The sequence below is a fragment of the Xyrauchen texanus genome, chromosome 38 (assembly GCF_025860055.1).
Source record: "Xyrauchen texanus isolate HMW12.3.18 chromosome 38, RBS_HiC_50CHRs, whole genome shotgun sequence".
Lineage (NCBI taxonomy): Eukaryota > Metazoa > Chordata > Actinopteri > Cypriniformes > Catostomidae > Xyrauchen > Xyrauchen texanus.
The window spans coordinates 30,847,123-30,873,278 of NC_068313.1; the positions used below are offsets into that span (position 1 = coordinate 30,847,123).

At 39.1% G+C, this 26,156-nt stretch overlaps 1 protein-coding gene across 1 annotated transcript in view; it reads right to left on the reverse strand.

The window, feature by feature from the left end:
• Positions 1–24,764, reverse strand: part of nphs1 (NPHS1 adhesion molecule, nephrin) — a 132,291-nt gene extending 107,527 nt beyond the window's left edge. Inside the window, exons 1-4 of the mRNA XM_052109569.1 lie at positions 24,646–24,764; positions 18,662–18,753; positions 9,420–9,614; positions 3,314–3,436 (exon numbers count right to left, since the gene is read on the reverse strand). Coding sequence (XP_051965529.1) covers positions 3,314–3,436; positions 9,420–9,614; positions 18,662–18,725 — 382 coding nt within the window. The 5' untranslated portion in view covers positions 18,726–18,753; positions 24,646–24,764. The remainder of the gene's footprint in view (positions 1–3,313; positions 3,437–9,419; positions 9,615–18,661; positions 18,754–24,645) is intronic.
• Between the last annotated feature and the right edge of the window lie 1,392 nt (positions 24,765–26,156).

Genomic DNA, 26,156 nt, shown 5'->3' on the forward strand with positions numbered 1-26,156 from the left:
AGACTTTCTTGAAGAAAAACTGAAATATATCTTAGCTAAGTAGGTCCTTAAATGATGGTGATCAGACTTTTGAAGCTCCAAAAATCACAGGCAGTCAGCATAAAAGTCATCCATATGACTCCAGTGGTTAAATAAATGTCTTCTAAAGCGATATGATAGCTATGAAATTCATACACCTGGGATATCATGAGCGTGAGTAAATTATTAAGAATTTGCCTTTTTGGGGGCAAATTCTCGCTGTAAAGAAATGCACTAACCGTGATCCCGAAGGGAAACAGTTGTTTTGTTTTTTGTCATTCGCAATGCTCCGTGGGATTGCAGTTCGTGCCCTCATGAAAGTCATTAAGTACACGGTCTACATCTTTGTCTGTTTCTCTTTTTCAAATACTTTTTAAATTCAGATCAAAGTTTGTAATGATGTGATCCACCTCAGAGCTGGTTGGCTTGGTTTGTGGCTTAAAACTCTTTTATGAAGGATTTTATGAAATCCCAAAGGAAGAGAAGAGTGGGAAAAATTCTTCCAGACAGACAGATGAAAAAGTGGGCAGGCACTCTTGCACTCTATAATCACAGCTTGAGTTTATGAGGAATTAACAAGTTAAAACCACAACAGACATTTTTTTCAAACTCTGATGGGAAAGAGCACCTGGAAATCAGTTTGACAAAGTCAAACTCTCTAACTTTGATGCCTTAGGAATATAATTGGGGTGTTCTCAAGGGTGAATTAGCCTCAAAAGGTTCACACAACATTAAAAGAATCATGGCCAAGTCACAAACCAATATAGCACATAAATGAAACATTGCATTGATCATTAAACTCAACAAAAAAAATAATAATAAAAAAAATAAAAAAAATGGTACACAAAACTCTACATTATCAAAAAGTCCAACTTTTTTTTTTTTTGCTCTTTTCAGACTGGACCTGATACAGTAAAACCATAGTAGCATTTCACTTCAACCAGATGTGTGTAATTTTTGTATCCTAACTTAACATGCAGACATGCAACTGTAAATAACACATTTGTAGGTTGATTTCACCTAAAAGTATAATACGGCATCAAGATATTCCTCTGTTTGTTTCTAGACATTGGCTTGACCAATGCTGTGAGTTTGGGGTGAGACTATATGTTTGTACAACCAATGAGAGATGGAAGAGTTTTGTGGAATCTGTTTGAAAACAGCGATTATTTTTGCAATTCTGTTTGGTGATGAATTACACATGACACTTTTTGAAGCACATTTCAGCCATGGTTTTTATATAACTTGGCTCAGAGTTTCTACTGCAAAGGATACAGCAAAACCAATGTGGGCAAATTATATTCCACTGCAGAGTTTTAAAAAATACAATTAAAATTAAAGCTGCAAGCAGTAATGAAAGGGCCCTCGCACCCTCGTGCCTGGGGAATGTCACTCCACTTTTTGGGATTTTTTTAGCACTTAAATGTTGTTAAGAGTGCATCACAGTGTAAAACATGTCGTTTTCTGTTGCCAGTAGGTGGCGCTATGACTATAACTAAATATTGGCATAAAAAAGTGTTCAGGCCGGGACTCTTATAAAACATTTAAAGTTTGGAGCAGATTGGACATTTAATGGTTGAGTTATAACAACTTCCTGTTTCATGGCGAAACATCAAACTTTGTCAGGCTGCCACGGACACGCTGTTCAAAGGATCTTGCAATTTAGCATCACTAAGGTCTTTAGATTAGTCTGACCCAATATGATGTTGATCTGATTTAATCTCTAGGAGCAGTTCATTAAAGTACGAGGCCTGGAAATGGCAAAAACTGAGCCAAATCACAATGGCTGACTTCCTGTTGGGTTTAGAATATGGTTCTAAGATACTTTTTTGTATGTGTTGACATGTTACAAATGCCTACAGATTTTCTTACTTGTAGGTGAAATGTAGCATGTGGACTGCTTCGTTGAAATGTTGTACTTGCCGCTATCGAGCCATTTTGCCACAATTCATTCTAAAACCAGTATCAGATAAAAATGTTCCCCACTTTTGAGATGTGTGCAAAGTTTCATGAGTTTTCAAGCATGTTTAGGCCTCACAAATGTAACTCGTTTCATATCTAACTTTGTCAGGCCGCCACAGACACGCCCTTCAACGAAAACTCAAAAGATTCACAATTTAACATCACCAAGGCCTTTAGATTAAGACTGACTAAATATAATGTTGATCTGATTAGATCTCTGGGAGGAGTTTGTTTAAGTACAAGACCTGGAATTGGCTGTTGCCAGTAGACGGCGCTATGAATACAACTAAATATTGGCCGCGACTATTATCAAACATGTTATGTTTGGGGCAGATTGGACATTGTATGCATGAGTTATAACAACTTCATGTTTCATGTCAAAACATCAAACATCACGACCACGCCATGCAGTGAAAACTCAAAAGCTTCGCAAGTTAGCATCACCAAGGCCTTTAGATTAGAATAACCAAATATGAAGTAGATCTGATGAAATCTCTAGGAGGAGTTTGTTAAAGTACGAGGCCTGGAATGGGCAAAAACTGAAACTGTATTGAAGAGAAAAATAAAAATGGCTGACTTCCTGTTGAGTTTAGGGCATGGGTCCAAGAGACTTTTTTGTAGGCATTGTTACATGTTACAATGGTGTACCAATTTTCGTACGTGTAGGTGAAACATAGCGTAAAGCACACATCGTTGAATGTTTGTAGGTGGCACTGAGCCATTTTGCCACACCTAATTCTGATATCAGATGTACATTTCCGCCACTTCTGATGAGTGTGCAAAGTTTCATGAGATGTCCAGTATGTTTAGACCCTCAAAAATGTGATTCATTTGAGGGAAAATATTAAATACATAAATAATAATAATATATGCCTAGATGAACAGTAGGGTCCTCACACCATCGGTGCTCGGGCCCTAATAAAATGAGCAAAAGTAATCACCAATGAGCAGGAAGACCCCTGTGAGCTAACTGCAAAGTCTCAGATGTTGCCCGCTATAAGTGTCTCATCCGTTGTGGCCAAATGTGCAAACTAATTGACTGCATCACTAATGTGCACTATCACAGCTGTCATACACCTGTGAGCAATGTGACTTTATCTGAAGTGCAGCACAAGGGATTCTCCTCATACAGCAGAGAGACTCCATGGCTCATTAGCACCCTGAATGTGGCGGTAGTGACAGGGCTAGGTTTGCCAATGCGTGTCACCTTTTCAGTGCGTGTGCAGCCATTAGCGGGCTTGGTTGAGCGATCTGTCATGGGTAAAGTTGTCCCGTGTGCTTCATTTTTTCCCATTTGACCCCACCACTCAGTTGTATAAAATGGTTTGCTTACTCTGCACGTTGAGCAAGGCTGCACGGGACACAATGGCACGGCTGCTTACAGAACGGCCCACTTGGCACACATAGGGGGCGTCATCTTCCAAGTTTACATTCAGAATCTGAAGATGGTACTGTCCTTTAGTGCAGAAAGAGAAGTAGACAAAGAACAGAAAGTATGAGGAGACAAAGGGTGACACATTTTGATGTTTCAAAGATGTATTGTCCACAACAACACAAAGAAACTGAATGGATCTGTTTAGTTGTTTGACATTATAGAAGGCATTTTCCAGATTGAATATACAGTAACTTAAAGGAATAATTAACCAAAAAATGAAAATTCTGTCATCATTTACTCACCTTTATGCCATCCTTGATGTGTATGACTTTCCTTCTTCTGCTGAACTCAAATGAAGATTTTTAGAAGAATGTCTCAGCTGTTTTGGTCCATATAATGCAAGTGAATGGGTGCCAAAAATTTTAAGCTCCAAAAATCTAAGTCAGCATAAAAGTCATCCATAAGACTCCAGTGATTAAATCAATGTCTTCAGAAGCTATTTGATAGGTTTGGATGAGAAACAGATCAACATTTAAGTAATTTTTTACTATAAATGTTCCTCCCTGCTCAGTCAATCACTTTAACTTTCACTTTCACATTCTTCTTGTGTTTTTGTTGGTTTCTTTTATGCCTTTTACTTTTTTGCAGCATAAAAATGTTGGCACCCATTCACTTGCATTTTATGGAACTCCAAAGCTAAAATATTCTTCTAAAAATCATATTTTGTGTTAAGCAAAAGAACAAAAGTCATGCATTTTTGGGTGAACTACTTTATTCTTTTAAGCACCATCTGTAATGCTGTTGTTAACAATAGAAATACATGTTTTACATGGAGCAATTTCCACACACAAGAATTACTTTGGTAATGCTGACACTTTTCTAGGTGCAAGATCGTCCACCAGCAATCCCACCTTAAAATATAATTTAGACATAACATCTCAAAGAACACACTTTAACAAAAATACAAGCTTCACATTTCTAATTTTAAACCCCAGGAACACTGGCCCCATAGACTTTCATTGTAAGTGCATTACTGCTAATGTTTTCTTTGCTTGTTTCTACAAACAGAGGAACATGTTGAAATAATTTTCATAGTAAAAAACTGGATGCAAAAGTTGTATTTAACCCAAAATACTCCTTAAAATTATGGACTGATTATGTATGGATTTTGGAAAAGCTAATTTCAAGAGTTCTAAGAATCCTAATATTAACGTTCATTTGGAGATTATAAATATCAAATGCTTATTTAAATGCAATTTTTAATTGAATTTAATTAAAATTAATTCAATTTTTAAAAGAAACAAATCATAGTAAAGCAGATGCAATTGTCAAATGGCAGTGCTAAATTTGTATGCAATCCCAAATTAATACCACCAGTTATCTACCAGCCCTGTTGAGAAAAGTCATTAATCTTATTTGTTGCTGTCCTTACACATCATTCCTTTCTGTGCAGGATGATTGTGTGTTATTTACTAGCAGAATATCGTGCCACCAAGGGGTTGTTTGTTCAACTATCATTATGCGAAGATTAATGGCTGCTTCTCCAAAGTGTATGCAAGCTGTTCGAGCTTTGAACATTTTTCTTTCCCTTTTTTTTTTTATTTCTCCTCCACTCAGAAGGAAACTAACATGCAGAAAATAGTATCTTGATATGACAACTTCCATGCCTGAAAAGAGGTGTCAGCCAGTATGGCAGGATAATTAACACCAAGCTGCAGCGATTTTCAGATCTATGTGATCACAGAAGGAAAGGAAACCACTTTCAAATCATTAATGATTTTCCACTCTCTTGAAATTGCACTCTGTACACGTCGCAATGGTCTTGCTGTTCGGCCTGTTTGGAAATGTGTATTTGAAGGAGTCCAATAAGTACACCTCTGACAACCTGAATGCAATGCCGATGGAGACTGTGGCCTGCTCTCGCTCATTTCCTTTCTGAATGTCCATGAGTGTGTGTCAGGGTGTGTATGTGTGCGCACCTATTACTTGTAACAGCATTTGTGTGAATTTGTGTGGGTAGGCATCTGTATATCAGTAGATTAGGGTTGACAGGGTTAACATTAAAGATGCTTTCAGCATGTCTTTTTAGGATATAATTTGTCCCTTACATTGCACTATTTATTTATTTATTTGAATGGGGAAAAGGGGGGTACTGCAGTCCTCTCACTCGAAAAAGCTAATTTCTTAAAATCTCTCTCCAGTACTTAAATTATAACCCCTTTGATATCATCCCACTAAGCTGTTTTTAAGAGAGTCGAGTGCAATTTTGATGAGCAAGGCTTCATGTAAAATCGAAATTGAATCTGGTCCTTCTATACACAATTGCAGATTATGAGCAGGACGGTTTCTAATGATTCCCACTAACAATCTTTCACGCTAAATGGGTAAAACAAAATTGAAAGCAGGTTTTCTTTATGGATACACATCATTGTATTTACCCAATATATACAGTATATATATGTATATATATATACACTCACCTAAAGGATTATTAGGAACACCTGTTCAATTTCTCATTAATGCAATTATCTAATCAACCAATCACATGGCAGTTGCTTCAATGCATTTAGGGGTGTGGTCCTGGTCAAGACAATCTCCTGAACTCCAAACTGAATGTCAGAATGGGAAAGAAAGGTGATTTAAGTAATTTTGAGCGTGGCATGATTGTTGGTGCCAGACGGGCCGGTCTGAGTATTTCACAATCTGCTCAGTTACTGGGATTGTCACGCACAACCATTTCTAGGGTTTACAAAGAATGGTGTGAAAAGGGAAAAACATCCAGTATGCGGCAGTCCTGTGGGCGAAAATGAGGTCAGAGGAGAATGGGCTGACTGATTCAAGCTGATAGAAGAGCAACTTTGCCTGAAATAACCACTCGTTACAACCGAGGTATGCAGCAAAGCATTTGTGAAGCCACAACATGCACAACCTTGAGGCGGATGGGCTACAACAGCAGAAGACCCCACTGGATACCACTCATCGCCACTACAAATAGGAAAAAGAGGCTACAATTTGCAAGAGCTCACCAAAATTGGACAGTTGAAGACTGGAAAAATGTTGCCTGGTCTGATGAGTCTCGATTTCTGTTGAGACATTCAGATGGTAGAGTCAGAATTTGGCGTAAACAGAATGAGAACATGGATCCGTCATGCCTTATTACCACTGTGCAGGCTGGTGGTGGTGGTGGTGGTGTAATGGTGTGGCGGATGTTTTCTTGGCACACTTTAGGCCCCTTAGTGCCAATTGGGCATCGTTTAAATACCACGGCCTACCTGAGCATTGTTTCTGACCATGTCCATCCCTTTATGGCCACCATGTACCCATCCTCTGATGGCTACTTCCAGCAGGATAATGCAAAATGTCACAAAGCTCGAATCATTTCAAATTGGTTTCTTGAACATGACAATGAGTTCACTGTACTAAAATGGCCCCCACAGTCACCAGATCTCAACCCAATAGAGCATCTTTGGGATGTGGTGGAACGGGAGCTTCGTGCCCTGGATGTGCATCCCACAAATCTCCATCAACTGCAAGATGCTGTCCTATCAATATGGGCCAACATTTCTAAAGAATGCTTTCAGCACCTTGTTGAATCAATGCCACGTAGAATTAAGGCAGTTCTGAAGGCGAAAGGGGGTCAAACACAGTATTAGTATGGTGTTCCTAATAATCCTTTAGGTGAGTGTGTATATATATATAAATATTACCGGTCAAATTTTTTTAAACACTTACTCATTCTTTATTATAGTATAAAACTGTGTTATATTTTAACATCTTCAAAGTAGTCACCCTTGGCCTAGAATTTTCAGACATGTACTCATGACATTTTCTCGACCAACTTCTTGAGGTATCACCCTGGGATGCTTTTTAAATAGTATTGAAGGAGTTCCCATCTATGTTGGGCACTTATTGGCTGCTTTTCTTTATTATTTGGTCCAAGTCATCAATTTCAAAAACGTTTTTCTTTTTTTTATATGAGAAATAAATGAATATGGTGGCACAATTATATTTTTGTCTACAAAACTGTGTGTATATGCCTTCAGATTAAGATTTTTAAGATCATGAGAAACATTTCAGGCAAGTGTTTCAAAAGTTTTGACCAGTAGTGTATATACAGTATATATACAACAGTTAGTTCTGGTCCTTGAATCTGATTGGACAAGAGACGTTCCATGAGCACTGATGGTCTAACAGCACATAAACTAAAGTGTAAGAGCAGTGCAGATCAGATCTGCAGATCTATTATTTGACATGAATTGAATCTGCGTCAGCTAGTGTTTACATAAAACAGCTCTTCGTGATCGCTTGTATTACTAATACTAAAGATAGGAAATAGCTTTAAACAGCTTTAAACGAACAACTTAAGCATTACGGCTCATCACAGCTGAGAGACACAACAGACTGATTAATTACACAATGGGTGCTGTTTAAAATGGCAGAGGACATTGTGGTTTCTATAGTGAAACCTGCATCAGCAACTGCAAAATAGGGAGAAATATCCACTGAGATAGCTGATCTTCAGAAAGCTGACAGCATCTCTGCTTGGGAGTGGCAACAGGTGACTGCACATAATCTCTCTCTCTCTCTCTCTCTCTCTCTCTCTCTCTCTCTCTCTCTCTCTCTCTCTCTCACTCACTCACACGCACACATACACACACACACACACATCCTTGTTTATCCAATAACAATCCAATAACAGCACAAGCCATGATACTATTTCTGAAGTGAACTTTTTGAATTATTAACGAATGCTTGGACGCATCATTTGGTTTAAACCAGCAATGGCAGATTCTGATCGATCGCGTAAAAAAGTAGTTCCATGCACAAATGCCTTTTATGAACGTACTCAGTTTTTCCTAATTTTTTTTAATTTACTTATTCATTGAACTGTTGTATATAAGCAATATAAAACTCGCAATTCGTGCAATATGAGCACTGCTGTGATTACCTACGGCACTCTGCCTGCGGCTGAATGACAGCAGTGCTGATGTAGGGCTATTTCACAATCTTGCTTGTGTGATATTGTGATATATATTAGGGGTGTGAATAGATCTCGCTATATTAAAAAGTAACGATATTTCTCATCGAGGTGAAAAGCTCTCCCAAGATATCTGCATGATGGAGTGTGATGGTGAAATTAGCATAGAAGATGCCCCTGCCACTTTTAAATAGTTTATGTGGCAGAATTTTGGGTACGGTGACAGACCGACAGACAAACAATATGTAAGTACTGTAAGAAAATAATGCCGTACACTGCGGCTAACACAAGCACTATGCAAAGACATCTACAGAACAACGACAGCTCTCAACTAAAATCCACCCGATCTGAAGAGACTCATGTGAAATCATACAGGAGAGAAGCCAGTCAGTCGAGTTTGGGTCAGAACCTTTTACAGTGCTAGTATATTGTTTTGTCTATTACTGCATATGATAATTCATACTAAGAAAGTAGAACTGAAGTGATATTCATTACAAGATGATTAGTCAAAAACAAAATGCACCTGCATTGTTTTGTATTTTGTGACTTTCAGTCGAATAAAACACTTTTAAATAAAACAAGTTTCCAGTCATATATTTCGTCACTGAAGATTTCTTAAAAATAGTAATAAAATATCATCTCGTCTTGTTCTCGTGTACCCAATATCGTATATTGTCTGGTCTCATGAGCTAAGTGTATCGTCACACCCCTAATATATATATATATACACTAAGATATATTACACAAAACATGATATGTCAAAGTAGTAGTATTTGTTGTACTACTGTACTGTCTTTAATTTATGCTGATAAAAAAGTAATACAACAAATCACTACATAACGTATTAAAATAATAATACGTTACATAAATAAATGTTTTGGTTTCTCAAATTCACTTGACTTTAGGAATTGTACTGTAACATTTTCCGCATGAACTGCTCTGAGAACAGTTTCAAATTCTCCTGCTCTTTGGGGACATGTGTTTGCTCGTGCACATCTAACAGCATGTCAGCAAACATGCCAGCAACTCGTGGACGTTTGTTTTTAATCATCTCACGTCAGTCTTTCCATCCCTCTGACTTCTCACCTCTCTTCTGGTCTCCTGTCATGCTGTAACGTGGGTAGCCAGGCAGTGATCTCTGAGGTCCCAAGAGTAGCCCATCTTTAACCCACTGGATGGCCCCTGAGGCCCTCAACACTTCACACTTCAGCAAAGCTGTGGACCCCGCCTTGACCGTCATATTACGTGGCTCTGTCTTGAACGCCTGCTGCCCACACACACCTACAAAGAAGGAAAGACAAAAGAAAGTAATGTGAGGTGAGTTTTTTTTCTTCATTTTGTTACAACAGGCTTCTTTGCCTGAATGCTGTAAATATATCTGACACTATATTTGCTATATACATTATTATAGTTTTTAATTTTAATAGTTTTAATTTCTATTTATTTATATTAACTACTACAAAGAAACACTTACATGGGTGTTTTTTCAACCACGATCCCTTATAGCACTGTGGACTTCTAGAAAGCAAAGCTTGTTAAAATATTTTTTTCACTCTATTTACTAGCTTTGTATTTGTTTGCTAACATGTCCAACAGTGCATGTACATGTATCACAGATGATTTATTTACTTATTTTTTTTATATGTTTTTTTTTATTTTTATTAAATGGCTAATTTAATAGCTTATATTTTATTTATCCTAAATATACACAATTAAATAATATTTCTCATGCATGCTCTTCACTGACATATTTATCGACTTATAAGTAGTTATCGAGCTATATATGTAAACTATCTTTAGGTGGCAAAATTGCGTACGTTATAACTTATTTTTATAAGTAATTTTCATAGTTTACTGTTGAAAGTCTAGGTCTAGATAAGGCTAAAACATTTAAATCTATATACAAAAGGCATTTAAAAAGTAAAATAAATAAATAAATAAATAAATAAAGAAAAAGATTAATGGCATGGTAAGTTTCTCTGAAGTCTGTTTTAATGTGACCTTCTGTTTGTAGCCTTGTTTTTGCCCCATAAAGTTAAAATAAAAAATAAAAAAGTAGAAACCTGTTAAGTTTTCATTAAAATCAACACTCTGGACATGAAATCGTCCAAAGTTGAAGAAACACCCATATTTGCATTACGTCAGACTGTCACATATGGTGAATTACTGAGGGTGCCATGAAAATCTCTCTGTGAAAGCAGGATTTGCCTCCCACTGTGATATTATACTTAAGCATGGATGTGCTGTTCCTCATCTCCATATATGTTTTATTGAAGACGGATTGTAGCCAATTTGGCTCTGCAAATGAGTCAATAGAGTAATTACGGAGAATTACATCTCTCCACGGTGAGAAGGAGAGCAAAGAATATGAAGGTATGAAGGCATCTCACATCCCTCTGCTGTTTTCTTAGCTGTCAATACACCTTCAGCAAATATCCACCCAGAAGAATAATTGCTGGGCCGTGAAAGACGCCTGTTTCCTCAACAGTTGGGCTGTGGCATTATGATTTGTGGGACACCCATCTGCGGATCATTCATTGGAATGGGGTTGGCTTGTACCTGTCATAAACATGATTTAACGGGACATAACACTGATGCTGACTCTCTGGCGACCCTGTTGTGTAACATCGGGAATGCAATTGTGGATACTGGGTGTGGTATATCAAGCCTAATTAAAGTAAGGTGATATTCATTAGTGGTTTGAAACTTGAAGGAATAGTCTAACTAAAATGAACATTCTTTCACTGTTTACTCACACTGATGTAATTCCAAACACTGCTGTTATTCTGTCAGTGGAACACACAGAAGTAGAATGTTTTGAAGAATCTTTTGCAATAAAATGACAATTCACAGTGACCAGGGGCTGTCAAGCTCTAAGAATGACAGGAAAAAATTATGCAAAATGTTTTTTACATTGCTTGTCTGTATTGGGGCATTAAAAGTAAATACAATTACTTTTATTTACTTTCCCAGAATTTACTTGTAAAACAGCAGATTATCAGTTCATAAACACTTACTTTCCTTCTGTTCTTCACAGAAACTATTACATCAAAACACTTTTGCTATTTTGCATGGCTTGTAAAGCTATACATTTTGTAATACATAACCCACTACAGTACATTTACAAACTTCGAATCCAGAAAAAAAAAAAAACACGAAAGTCAACGCATGAGCCAAAAGTGTAAGAGAAGCACCACAAAATCAAATGGCTGCTTAAAAGGATATTTAACCCAAAAATGAAAATTCTCTCATTATTGACCCCCTCATGCCATCCCAGATAGGTATGACTTTCTTTCCTCTGCTGAACACAAACAAGATTGGTAGAAGAATTTCTCAGCTCTGAAGGGCAATTTAATTTAAGAGAATGGTGGCCAGAAGTTTGAAGCACAAAAAAAGCACAAAAAAGCAGCTCCAGTGGGTAAATGCATGTCTTCAGAAGCAAAATGAGAGGTGTGGGTGAGAAACAAATCAATATTTAAGTATTTTTTTACTATAAATATCCACTTTCACTTTCTTTCTTCTTTTGCTTTTAGCGATTCTCATTCTTTGTGCATATTTTTATATCTTTGAGTTTTTTCATTTATCTGTTTCTTGCCCACACCTATCATATCACTCCTTCCTGGCCAGTAGGTGGTGATATGCTTGAAGAATGTGAATCACTAAAAACAAAAAAAGAAGTATGTGAAAGTGAAAGTGGAGATTTATAGTGAACAAATTAATTAAATATTGAAATGTTTCTCACCCACACTTATATAGCTTCTGAAGACATGGATTTAACCACTGGAGTCTTCTGTATTACTTTTATGCTGCCTTCATGTCCTATTTGGATCTTCAAAGGTCTGGCCACCATTCACTTGCATTGAATGGACCAATAGAGATAAGATATTCTTAAAAAAATCTTCTTTAGTGTTCAGCAGAACAGAGAAAGTCATACACATCTGGGATGGTATGAGGGTGAGTAAATGATGAGAGTATTTCATTTTTGGGTGAACTATTCTTTTAAGCAAGTGTGGCTTTCATTTCAAAATAGAGTTTTATGACACTATTGTTTAGGTTTAGGTTGAAATGTTAGGATAAGTTTCCAATCGGTTTTGTCGATTTCATTTTGATAGAGGATTAACCTTCAAAACCTCATCTGTTTGGGAGACAGTTTAACTCGCTTTTAGCATCACTCAGTGGACATTTCACCTTGGAACTGCCAAGATACATGTAATGAACCACATTATATAACTTTGCAAAAATGTCACCACAGTCAAGTAATTTTCATGAGGTCAGGCTGCATTATTTTATTATGGATAGGAATGCAAGCTAAATGCAAGCTTAGAAGAAGGGCAACATTATCAGTGGATAACAATTTAAAAAAAACTTGGAAAATACAGTAACGTCATATGGACTACTTTTAAAAAACTTCATTTTCTTTTTGCTGACATAGCAACAAAAAAAAAAAAAAACAGTATGAGCTAGATAGGCCCTGGTCATAATGAACTGGCATGTGATAAGAACAGCATAAAAATTATTTAAAAAACAACAACAAAACACTTTTTTTGTGTGTTACATAGGTTTGGAATGACACGACAAGGAGAATAAATAATGACAGAAATTCATTTTTGGGTGACCAATTCCTTGAAAGCTAGCCACACTATGTAGAAAACATTTGCGCTCCTCTTGAGGCCTAGAAGTACTTGATTTGGATGTGGTGTCTGACTTTTATCAGATTCCTCTGATGTGGTTGTGACTTCAGCCAGTCTTCAAAGACCTCTCAGAGTCTATGATTACTTGAAGACTCTTTAGTGTGAAAAACTAAATGTAGCACACACAAAAAGGTCAGCTATTTTAAGACACATTTTCTTAAAAGGCCATTCTTCAGAGCCCTGTCGAGACTTTTCAAACACCACCACCTCTTTGGAGCCAGTGACAAATATCTGGGCACACTTCAATGCTCGCACACGCCCGATCGACAGAAGCTGCAACTTAACATCAAGGCTGCATCAGTCACCTCACGTCAAACTTGAAGGGCACAATTGGACACAGGCGACAAACCGAAAAACACATTAGCATAATGTTTACATAAATGAATACGTAAACACAGTGGAAAAATAATCAACATGGCACGTTTAAATGCTAAGCCAGCGGTACCCGAGTACGTGCTTCCCTTTAGCTGCCTGAAAAGAAGAGATAGGAGAGGAAAGATATGTCAGACACCCGCCCACTTAGATTTCCACTCCTGATCCGGTGCATTACGTCTTATTTGAAAAAGATTATGACATGGGATTAGGCTGCACCATAGAATCTGACTTTTATTCTATGGCAGGCATCGTTTAACTACAGCTCCGGAACAGAAAGTATCAACACTAATGCAATGTACAACACTGCATTATTCTCCTCCCTTTGTAGTCTAAATAAACACCACTTTCAGATTTTAATCACAACTATTGTGTTTTCCCTTCAAGTACTCAAAGAAGATCTCTGAAAATTTCATGGAATGGGATTTCAAAGTCACTATCAAAGAAAATAACATTTCTACTTATATCGTCACCAGTGATTTAGAATGACAGGTGAGTCAGTCTTTAGCAAGAGTTTGTTCAAGACCACAGGAGGAGTTTCAAGCCCGCAATTCTAATATTTTTAGCCATGATTGGCCCAATCAGTAAATTGCTAGCCTCCATTGACTGCCAGACATTATATTCAGATATAATTAAAGTACAGGCAGTGTCTCACATTTAACATATTGTTTACTCAAGTAATTTCCAATAAGATTAGCCTCATCTATTGCACATTGCATTAAGTGTTATGAGGTTGCACTTAAAAGCAAATAATTGCATTTCTAATTATATATACAAAACAAACACTGACCATTTTATTTTTCTTTGTAAAGGTACACTTTATAAAAATTTTGGAATTTGAATGGTAAAAGTTTTAATTGGTTCATGGGTAGTTACCTTAAAATATACAGTTACATTTTTTTATATATTTAAAAAGATAATACATGTAGTTTTACTGTAAATGTTGTAAATACTTTTAGATGCAAAAATTATGATTTTCCCATATAATTAACAGTAAAAAATGTTCTATCGGGAAGACACGCAGGCAGTGAAGTTTGAGATGCCATTTATTTGATAGATGTAAAACGGGAGGTGAAGTCTATCTCTTTGGCGTAGGCCCCGTCCGGCAGTCTGAGGTAGTTGTACCCGGAACCGTCATGTCCTGCTGGAGATAGGAGGCAGGGGCGAGGAGCCTACCCCCCTGCGGGACAGGGCTCAACTGGTGGTGGTGGGGAGGTGGAGGTTGCAGTGTTAGCACACCGAAACAGCAATGTGATAGATTGTGAGCGGACTTATAAAACATTGGCTTACGTGCGATTGGTTAGGAGTTACCCAGCTAATGATGTGATGATGTGCACCTGCTGGTCTTCCCGCTAGAACTACGCTCCAATTCCATATATGTTTAACAAGAGAGTATGTGCACTTTTTATGGTAAATTATTGTTAAAATTACAGTAAAAAACAATAATCGGGCGTTCCCAGAATTCCCTATGTGACCCAATACATTTAATTATATTTTATGGGAATAGTTATGTTTAATCTTATTAAAAATTTCAGTTTTTAATACTTTGGGGTGTTCTGTGTTATATTTGTTGTAGTTTAGTTAATGTTTCTTGCATAATTTTAATTTCACATGTTACCCTGATGGTGTTTAGTGTTCCCCTTCTGTCACTCACTCGAAGTTGTGTTGATGTAGTGACACTATTGGTCGCTCTTGAGGACCCCGAACACCTCCCATTCTTTTAAAAAAGGCCAATGAGAATTGTCGAGTGGAATTTGCATGCCACTCCCCCAGATATATGGGTATAAATGGAGCTGGAATGCCCACTCCATTCATATTTTCTATTTGGAGACGAGTGGTTGTACTATCAGCGATCTGAATACTACTGCTGTCCTATTCACCTCTTAAGAAGCGTATGCTGTTAGATATACGGCGCATTTCCAGCAGCTTTCTCTCCTTCTGCACAGCAAGTGCAGATTTCACCCCTGGGCACTTCGACAGCGCTAAAAGAGTGTATATTCCTGCTATAACAATATATTAATAAGAGTATATTTTCTCGAATAGAGCACACACATTGACGTTGAACATCTTTTTATGTTTATGCTTTTACGGCAGCTTCACCTCAACCCAAGCCCAGTTCTCAGCCCCAGCGTAGAGCCCCCTGCAGGAAGCTGACGCCCCCCGTCTCACGGGCCGGCACGTGGACCTGGAAGGCTCCTAAGCACCCCTTACACGGACAACCCAGGGAGCGAGATGTCTGCTACGCAGCTGGTATCCGGAGCACTCCATCCCCCACTGGAGGGCCAGGAGGTAAATCCTTTGTTTCCTTTTCTCTTTTTGTTTGTTGGTACCCACATTGTCAAAAAGAGAGCGGTTTCCTCACTACCTTGGGTTACATAATCAGTGTTTACGACCGCTGTTGTCATGGCAACCAGACACCAAGCATGCCCGGCATTCATTTGTGAATTGGGTTTGGCTTGTTTTGGTTCTAAACAGCCAAAAGAGAATGCTGTACACACAACTTAATTGTTGAAATATTGGAAAGAAAATGTAAGGTTTTAGTGTGTAGTATGAGATAATGTAATCTACAAATCACAGTTGATTTTCACCCGTATCTGTATTTGTATGACAGCAAAAATTTTATGTATGACTCACTGTGGGGTCCTGGGTAGCTCAGTGAATAAAGACACTGACTACCACCCCTGGAGTCACGAGACTGAATCCAGGGATTGCTGAGTAACTCCAGCCAGTTCTCCTAAGCAACCAAAATGGCCCGGTAGAGTCACATGGGGTAACCTCCTTGTGGTTGCTATAATGTGGTTCTCGCTCTCGGTGAAGCGCTTGGTGAGTTGTGCGTAGATGCCACAGAGAATAGCGTGAAGCTTCCACACACGCTATGTCTCCGCGGTAACAGGCTCAACAAGCTACGTGATAATATGCGCGGATAGACGTCTCAGACGCTGAGGCAACTGAGATTTGTCCTCCGCCACCCGGCTTGAGGCGAGTCACTACACCACCACGAGGACTTAGAGTGCATTGGGAATTCCAAATTGGGGAGAAAAAAGTAAGACTTACTGTAAATATAACAAATTATTTAAATACCCTTCGGGACCACAGTAAGTGATATTATTTAAAAAACAGCTTTAGTGAACCCACATGTTCTGTTTAAATTGACTGTACATTATGGTTGAGGTAATTGAGACCCCAATGCATTATGTATAATATTAATACTGTACATTTTGATATTATCTTTATGTGGCAGGGCGCAGGGCGGGGCCAGGTCGCGATACTACACACTCGGTCCCGTATTAGGCTAATTATGCCTCCGTGAGGTTTAAAGGCTGCCTGCAGAGGGCCGTGCGGGAGAGAGAGAGAGATCGTTAGCGGACATGTCCGTCATGTGTGTGTTTGTGTTGTCTTTTAAGTTTATCATTAAACCTATTATTTATATTGAAAAGCCGGTTCTCGCCTCCTCCTTTCCATTGAATACCTTTACACTGGTGCCGAAGCCCGGGAAGGAGGAGGGATACGCCGTAGTAGAGTTCTCGCCACTACTGTCCACCCCAATGGAGCAGCCGCGGCCATCTGCCGGGGGACGAGGAGCCCAGCTGCCTGAACGAGGACGATGGCCGCCGACCGCGACGGGAGAAGGGGCTCCTAGCCGACCACCTGGAGCGGTCAGGGCCGCTGCCAGGGGCGCAGGAGTCGCCTACCGGCCGCTGAAACGCGGCGGGGTTTAAGACCTCCGACCGTGAGCAGGGAGGGGCTCACTGGCGACCGCCTGGAGCGAGAGGACCGCTGCCAGGGGCGGGGGAGACCCCTTCTGTTCCCCGAGAACGCGGTGGGGTGTTCCGTCCGCCAGGGGCTGGAGGACTGCCTCGGATCCGCCCGGAGAGGCGCAGCTGTCGTCCGATAAAGGGTGGAGGAGTGGCCGAGGAACAAGCTGCGGCGTATCGGAGAACTGGCGAGTAAGAGTTTTTTTTTTTTTTCATCTCTCTCTCCTCTCTTTCTCTCACTGTCGCTCTGCGTTGGCCTTTATCCTCTTTTAAATTTTACAGTTTTTGGGGGGTACTACACTGTTACAGGAAGTACCCCCCATTTTAATTATTTCTGTTTCCCTCCCCTTGTCCCCTCCCTCGTCCAGGTAGATGACATGCCGGCAGACAGCGCAGAGGGCGCACCCTCCCCCAGGGAAAGAGGGGGTGTACGTCAGGCCGGGGACTCCCCAGCCTGAGAGAACGAGGGAGGAATGTGGCAGGGCGGAGGGTGGGGCCGGGTCGTGATACTACACACTCGGTCCCGTATTAGGCTAATTATGCCTCCGTGAGGTTTAAAGGCTGACTGCAGAGGGCCGTGCGGGAGAGAGAGAGATCATTAGCGGACATGTCCGTCATGTGTGTGTTTGTGTTGTCTTTTAAGTTTATCATTAAACCTATTATTTATATTGAAAAGCCGGTTCTCGCCTCCTCCTTTCCATTGAATACCTTTACACTTTATCTTCCCTAAACATTTATTTTATTATGTTCCTCTGACTAAGTCAAAACACATAGGCTCATATGATTATAAAATGTCAGTAAGTATAAACCTGACACCTAAATGTTAAGCATGTTTTTGAGCTAATAAAATAGCCTTAGGGTCCCTTGAACTCCAAAAAGACATGAGGGTAAAATAAATAAAGATGCCACAAGCAAATTTGGGGCATGTTATATCTTTTTCTACTTTACAGCTATTTTATATTGGCTTTTCACATAATGAAAAGGCAAGCTGTGCTACTAGATAATATCATGGTAAAGTGATGGTATAAGACGGTATTATCATTGGGCCTATGTGTACCTTGCTATTGAAAGAATACTATATTAATGCACAATGATATTTAAGCACTTCAAAGACTACCAATGTCAATGTTCAAATGTTTAATCATTGTAATATCATTGTACACTATATGGGCATGTTCAATAAATTCTCAGTTCATATATTGATTGACCACTATTAAAATGTATGTGGTGGTTGGTTGTAACAGAAACTATGGTTGATTAGCTGAACAACATTCCTTCTTTGTTTTGTAAAATATGCTCAAACATAGATATAGGCCTAATATTCTGTTTACAGTATGTGGCACATTTAATCAACTTTATCAATGAGTAAAAACGTCTGTTAATGACACAGGTTCTGTAATTGCTATAATGAATGAGTCTTTGGGTATTTACACTGTTTAGATTAAATACCTGATTTTATGACCACAAAATGCTCTTTTCAGCTGTTTGGCCTTTAAATTTCAAACTGTACCTTTGAAATCTGCTAGAAGAAAAAGCCAGCCAATTGAGAGGATGAGTGAAGACAAGAACTCCATCTCCTCCGATCATAGGCCAACAAAAAATCTGTGAAAACAAAGAAAGAAAGCTATATGCAGACACATGCACACATACACACTTAAGAAGGTCTAGCACATTACAATGCCTTCTCTTGATTTTTTTTTAACCTTCACAGTCAATTGAAGCACTCCCTTTGAATAAGTTCAAGTTTTCATAAAGTACCTTAGGTACACTTCAAAGTAAAGCCCAGGGAGTGTTTCTATACTGCATGGCAAGAGCTCTTGCAGGGTTCATGGTCATAATGCTACACTTTAGCCTCCTCCAGTACTCCCTCACTCACTCTCAAAGCCAATAGCACTTGCCTTTCCAGTCAGGTTGCAATCTCTTCAAATTACCAACAGTGGAACAAATAATAGTGATTTACTTAATTAAAACTAAACATTTTCCCATCTAAATAAACAAAAGAAATTGAAAGCACTGGCTCCTTGAGGCATCTCCCTTGGTCCATTAGTTGCAGTCCAATGGGCTTTGATAGGAATTAACTCTCACTCAATTATACTCTGCGCCCGCAAACAGTTCCAGACACCAAACTGTGAATGCTCTATCATGAATGGATAGAGGGCATTCAGTTGGAGTGTACGCATCCTATATGAAGACATTTTTTAAACATATCCCTTCATTTACGCTCTCTGCCTTGTTTTGTCATGTGCTCTTAACAGCCTATTGACATTCCTTAAACATTCTGGTTAGAGTTTGTTCTAAACCACTAACCCCAAGTATTAAACTTTTACTTCAAACGAAACTGCTTAACATAGACTTCAAATTTTGGTAGGCATTTGTGCGATCAACTTTATACTTTTAAGAAACTTCAGATAACATTTTTTTTACAGAATTGATAGAATGTTAAGCATTCAAAATATAGCCAAAATGATGAAGTCATTGTAAAATTAGCATATGAATTCCAATAAAGTTTCCCCATGTAAGTTGCTCATCAGGGTAGGGTTGCACCAGCTGTGCGTAAGATCCAAACTAAGGGCCTATAAGTACTAGTTCCCCGTCTGTCACTCACTTTGACGTTGTGTTGAGTGAAGCGACACTAGGGGACTTTCTTGAAGGTCTCGGTTACCTCTGAACTTGAGAAAAGGCCAATGAGAATTTGGCAGACAGACTTTGCATGTCGCTCCCCCAGACATACGGGTATAAAAGGAGGGAATCGTGCATCTGTTCATTCAGATTTCTTCTTTGGAGCCGAGCGGTTGTGCAATCAGTGAGCTGAGATCACTACTATTCTACTCACCTCTGTAGAGCATCTGCTGTTGGATCTATTGCGCATATCAGTGGCTTTCTCCTTCTCTGCAGGGCAGTGCAGCTTTGCCCCTGGGCGCTTCAACAGCGCGTCTGAAAGAGAATATTTCTTAAAAGAGTTTATTTTCTCTAAAAGAGCAATACACAGCTGGTGTTGAACGTCCTTTTCGGGACGCGTCTTTGTAAAGATGCCCAGACGCCCCTGTGTAGTTCATGGATGCAGTTGATTTTTCTCCACTCCTGATGGTCACAGACACTGCCTCGTGTGTCTGGGCCACGTTCACACTGAGGCGGCGTTTGTGGATGGTTCATGTTCACACTGCGAGAACTTGACCATGGCAACGTTGCGGTTGCGGCTTTCCTTCTTATAGAGGAACGCAACTCCAGCCGCCCCCCACGATGCTTCTTCTTCCCACGGGATTGAGGACGACCCGTTCTGGCATCTGACTTGGAAGACTCGACAGGACTGCCACCTTCTTGTCTGCACGGCCAGTCTGAGGCTGACGCCCAGATGGCCGACATGCTTTCCCGGGCCGCCGTCAGCAAGGGGTTGGACTGGAACCCTCCATCCTCCCCACGGTCCCCCGTTCTCATGCTTGGCACGTCACTTTGTTCCCTCCCTCCAGGATGCCAGGAACCTAAAATGTTTAAGACTATTTTTTATGGGGCTTTGGGGAAGGGTACGTGCAGTCTGATGCAGCCTGTTGCTTTGGCACACAACAGCCTACCCACACCTGCGCCAGCAGAGCACGTACACGATTCAGCAAATGGCGTGATTGAATAGGGACCCCTAGTGTTGCTTCACTTGACACAACGTCAAAGTGAGCGACAGACGGGGAATATCTAAGTTACTGTTGGAGGGAACCTGATGGAGGGAACGAGACATTGTGTCCCCCCAGCCACGACACTAAACCGAGCCACTGTAACGGCCGAACCTTATTCTTGGCTCCTCAGTGCAAAACCTGAATGAACAGATGCACTACTCCCTCCCTTTATACCGTATGTCCAGGGAAGGCACATGCAAATTATGTCAGCCAAATTCTCATTGGCCTTTTTTCAAGTTCAGAGGTATATATACAGTATATACAATCACTGAACACTTCATTAGGTACACCTGTACGCCTCCATATTAATGCAGTTATCTAATCAGTCAACCATGCGGCAGCAGTGCAATGTAAAAATCAGCAGATATGGGTCAGGATGATCAGTTACAGTTCACATCAACCATCAGAATGGGGAAAAATGTGATCTCAGTGATTTCGACCTTGGCATGATATTTGATGTCAGACGGGCTGGTATGAGTATTTCTGTGACTATTGATCTCCTGTGATTTTCACACACAACAGTCTCTAGAGTTTCAGTGAGCAGAAGTTCTGCAGATGGAATCGCCTTGTTGATGAGAAAGGTCAGCGGAGAATGGCCAGACTGGTTCAAGCTGACAGAAAGGCTATGGCAACTCAGAAAACAATCTCAGAATGCACAACATGTCGAACCTTGAGGTGGATGGGCTACAACAGCAGAAGACCACGTCAGGTTCCACTTCTGTCAGCCAAGAACAGAGAGCTGAGGCAGCAGTGGGCCATCTGTGTACCTCAGCAGAAATCGAGATGCTTCAGACCAGGCTATGTTTTTCCTGTCTTTAACTCTCCAGTTTTGGTGAGCCTGTGCTCACTGCAGCCTCGAATCAGTCAACCATTGATGTCCTTGTGTAGAATCTTTTAAGAACATGGTTTTTAAGAATAGCAGCATTTTGATTTATGAGTAAAATATGGTCTGTGGTTAACATTACTCACTAAAACATAATTTCACACCCATGCCTTAAATATGAATTTTTAAAGCACTGTTTATTTTCTATAAAGGTAAGTTGCTAACTTGCTTTGCAAGCACTGGTATTTCCCTCTAGGAAATTCAAATGTAGTTCTAATCTTATCCAAGTATGACATCGACTAATCACAAGACAGAAAATAGTTTTTATTTTGAATTCACTGCTTTGACAAATTCACATTGCTTGTTGGAAAAATGTACTTCTCTTTTCTTTTTTGAGGCAAAGTTAATTTTGTGTGCCGTCTAAGAAAGGCATTGATGCTCCATCAGGGAGATGTGAGAAAAGTTTAGAAGTCTGGAGTTTTCAGTTGTTTTGAATGACTCAGCGGTTCCTGTCCAAGTCTTTAATGAGATGTTCTATAGGGCTGTCAAACCTCCCTTCCCCTCCATCCACAAACACAAACAACCACCTTAATTGCAGGGAAAAATGTCACCATTGGACAAGAAAGGGGAAATTAATTAGTCTTTTTCTCAATTTGTTTTGCTTATGTTTCCTTGTCTTGTCAAGCCATGCTACCGCAACTTTGCTGTTAAATTTATCTCAACAGATGAGGAAGGGGCAAAACATGGAGTTTGGGTGTTATTTTAAAAAAAGGAGAGATACTTTTGTGGTATGAATGTGAAAATAACTAAGCAAGTAATCCTAAAATGGACACCGACTGAGGAATGGTTTAAACAAAATAAAAAACAATGAAAAAAAATGAAAAGAAATACAGGGGATGGGGTTTGAACACCTCTGATCTACATGAATGTAATATTAACCAGCCAATTTATTTTGAGTACAAATGATCTTCACTTTTGGTACATTGAGTAGCATTGGAAGCTGCACACATAAAGTTACAATATGATTCCTCCGTGCTGGCAAGGATGTCATTTCATCTAGTGACAACTGACACTGGAGCTGCAATATGTTTACATCTCATATATGTCCTTGACTGTCGTCTTGTGTCTTTGAAAGTGCAAAATTTTGATATGAAATTCGATTTCCTGTTGGTAAAATGCCTAGTAGGCTCTGATAGTTTCGGCCGGAGATGAATTACATGCAACGACCTGTCAGGAACATTTGAATGTTTTTCTTTCATTACATCATCAAACAACCCTATACTCTCAAGTTGGGACATACTGGATACAAAAACAGCATGAAATCTTCCAATGTGCAGAAAATGAGCTCTCTGCTCCCTGACTAGGACATGTAGATATTTTTGCAAATCCAAGTACCTTCTTCACAACCAGCATCCCCTGGGTAGGTTATAGGCTACAGTACATACAGAGCAGCAGCATATTATATGAATAAACTAAGATGGGTTTTGTCACTAAAATTTGATTAGATGAGCCTCAATCAAATGCATATTTTTTATTAGGGGTCAAGCACTGAATGTGCATGGCACCTTTTGACTCTGTCAGTTTTCTTCTTATCCCTCCCAATGTGAGGTTTGGCACTCTGATAGGGGAGGGTATTATCAGCCCCTGACCAAAATTGGGGTCTCAAGGCCAAACTCTATAGTGCCACCATCACTTCAAAAAATTTACTTTTCTTCTGCTTATACCATGTGAACTGTTTGGTCTCGAAGCAAAATTCCTTTTTTCTCAAATTACTTTCTTCATGGTGATTGTAATGCACCCATAACATTAAAGCTCCTCCCATTACATTAGCCACAATGGAATGAGAAGTTAATTGTTTTTTTCACTACTAGTCCTACAAGTATGAACAGATTTGCACAAAAAATGCTCAGGTGATCTTCAGACCGAGCCACATAGAAATGACTGAAAACAATGTTGATTTTTGCCTTTGTTTAAAAGTTACACCAAAGCGAAGTTAACAATGTTTGTGCAAAACAGGAGCTGAAGTTGAATCTCTGCCAAGCTTGGGTCTATATTAACACAGATTTGGCTAACCATTCAATGCTCCTCTGTTAAAATACCAAAATCACAATTCGGTTAATCTCCACCTGCAATATATGTATGCAACACAACCCAATGAACAGTATATATGCATATAATATTCTATAATATAATACATATAGAGTTTCTCATGATCTTAAAAAACATTTTGATCTGAAGGCTTATGCTAAGTGTTTGAAATTAGCTTTGTAGACAAAAATATAATTGTGCCAGAATATTAATTTATTTTATTAAAAATTATCATATATAAGCAGCAATATACACCCCATAACCACGGTAAACCACATTATTTTATGTCCAACCTCATGTTAACTCTACTGTAATCTGATTGTAAATGCATATTATTCAATACAATGACACATTAGCATTCGGTACAAGATAATGACAGTTGGTTGGAAAATTATTTTATGTCCTCTTAAGATGCATAAATTCTCAGCATGTGTCAGATATATGAATATTCATGATAAATAAAAGTAGTTCATGTCTTTGAAGTGCTCAGAATAGAGATCATTGACAGTTGACAGTATTAACATTTGTTTTATGGAGGCAAGAGTGCCGAATTTTAAGGCCAGTGATGGATTTCACCCACTTTAAGCATCCTAGGGAGGCAGCACAGTTAAAATGCTCTTTGTTTCAAGTCTTTATCATTGTTTCAACTTAGTATTTCAGCTTTCACATAGAAATACTTCTGTCTCTCTTGCATCCATCTTCTTGACACAGAAGTCAACTTAGAACTGACAAGGGAAACAAAGAGAGAGAGAGAGAGAGAACGGCCTTCTTTCAACCCTCTTTCTCCTCACTCTCACTTGTCTTCTTAAAGCCAAAGGAGAGATGGAGAAGGAAAAAGAAAAATATATAAGCCAGGCAAAGAAGAGAATGTGTCTTTGAGCATGATAAAGCACTTGCATGTGAGAGAATTGAGCTTACCTGTTGAGCTTTGCTGCTTGCCTTTGTCTTGCCTGATCTGGAAGTTCCTCTCTGAAGATGTTCACCGACTATGGTGAAGAAATGCCAGTGGGGCTCCCCTACACATATTCCTCTCACCCTGATAGTTTAAAAAAACTGACAGCAATGGAGGAGTGGAACGAGGGAGGTGGTAAGGAGGATGAGTGTAAAGAAATGAGATGAGATATCTTTCTTGCTGAAGTGTTAGGGTGCACTAACACTTTTATGGTGAGTTCACGTCATTTTGGAATTACCACTATTACAAGTTTCCTTTTCTTCTTTATGTCTTTCAACTCATAATCGCTAGTGGGAGATTTGACAAAAGCCTCAACTTAAGTAGTCACGTCACATAAAAACAACCAAAATGGCAGCCTCAGCAAATAAAGATAGTTAAAAATATTTTTTTATAATTTTTTTATTTATGTTGTGTAAAGGGTTTATGTTTTTCAACAAGTATACCTAAAGAGTTTTATAAATATAATACAAAATGTAAAGGATAAAACTATTTAAGATGTTTCAAATGGACATGTGATAACAAATAGGTAACTTTTCCAGGTAAAACCTTATAAAACAAATCCTTTAAAGAGCTTACTGAATAAACTCATCGTCTACTTGCATTAAAAGCAGGGCAGTAAGATATGTTGAAGAGACAAGGGAGTCTTGCAGTAATAACATGATGGTGGTTCCTCGCCTTTCAGAATAAATACATTTGTGAGTCCTGAGTGCACCTATACGACACCTAGTGTATACCACTTGATCGTGTCTTGTTTCAAAGGTAAATAAAAGTTTGCGAAATATTTCATATAAAGACAGTAGGGTATATTTCATGTAATTTGTTAACACATGCATCCCATTCTACTTGGCACTTATTAAGATATGAGTTCAGAGTAGGCCAGAGGTCTGAAGGAGGAATTTGATATTCTAATATTCCATATTGGGAGCTTCTTTAGCAGCAATGTCAGCTTGTTCATTTCCTGACAAACCTGGAACCCACCGGAAGATGATACTGAAGTACTGTCTCTGTAAAAGGTCTACATTAGTTTGGATGCAATCCACTATAGGGTTATCAGAGTTTGGAATTTCAATTGCTTGAATACAAGATTTTGAGTCTATAAAGATGAAAATGTTCTGTTGTTGTGCATTTTGGCCTCAGCTGTAAAAACTGAGCTTTGTCCTGGTATGCGTATGCCATAATGCTGGTGTCCAATCACTACTGCTGCAGATCCACCGTTGTCCATTTTAGATCCAACTGTGCATACAGGTGAATGAAGAGGGACATGACTTCTTATTCTATATACTGCTGTTGGTATACATTTGGATGAGTCAATGCTTTCTTCTTGTGGGTTAAGTCCATGATGATGGGGGGTGGTATAATGCTGAAATGTGTCTGATTTAAAGTTTAAATTAATATATAGGCCTTCAAAATGGGATTTAATGTGAATCCCAAAAGGTCAGATGCTCTTAGGTCTGGTCATATACAAATGTAGGTTTTG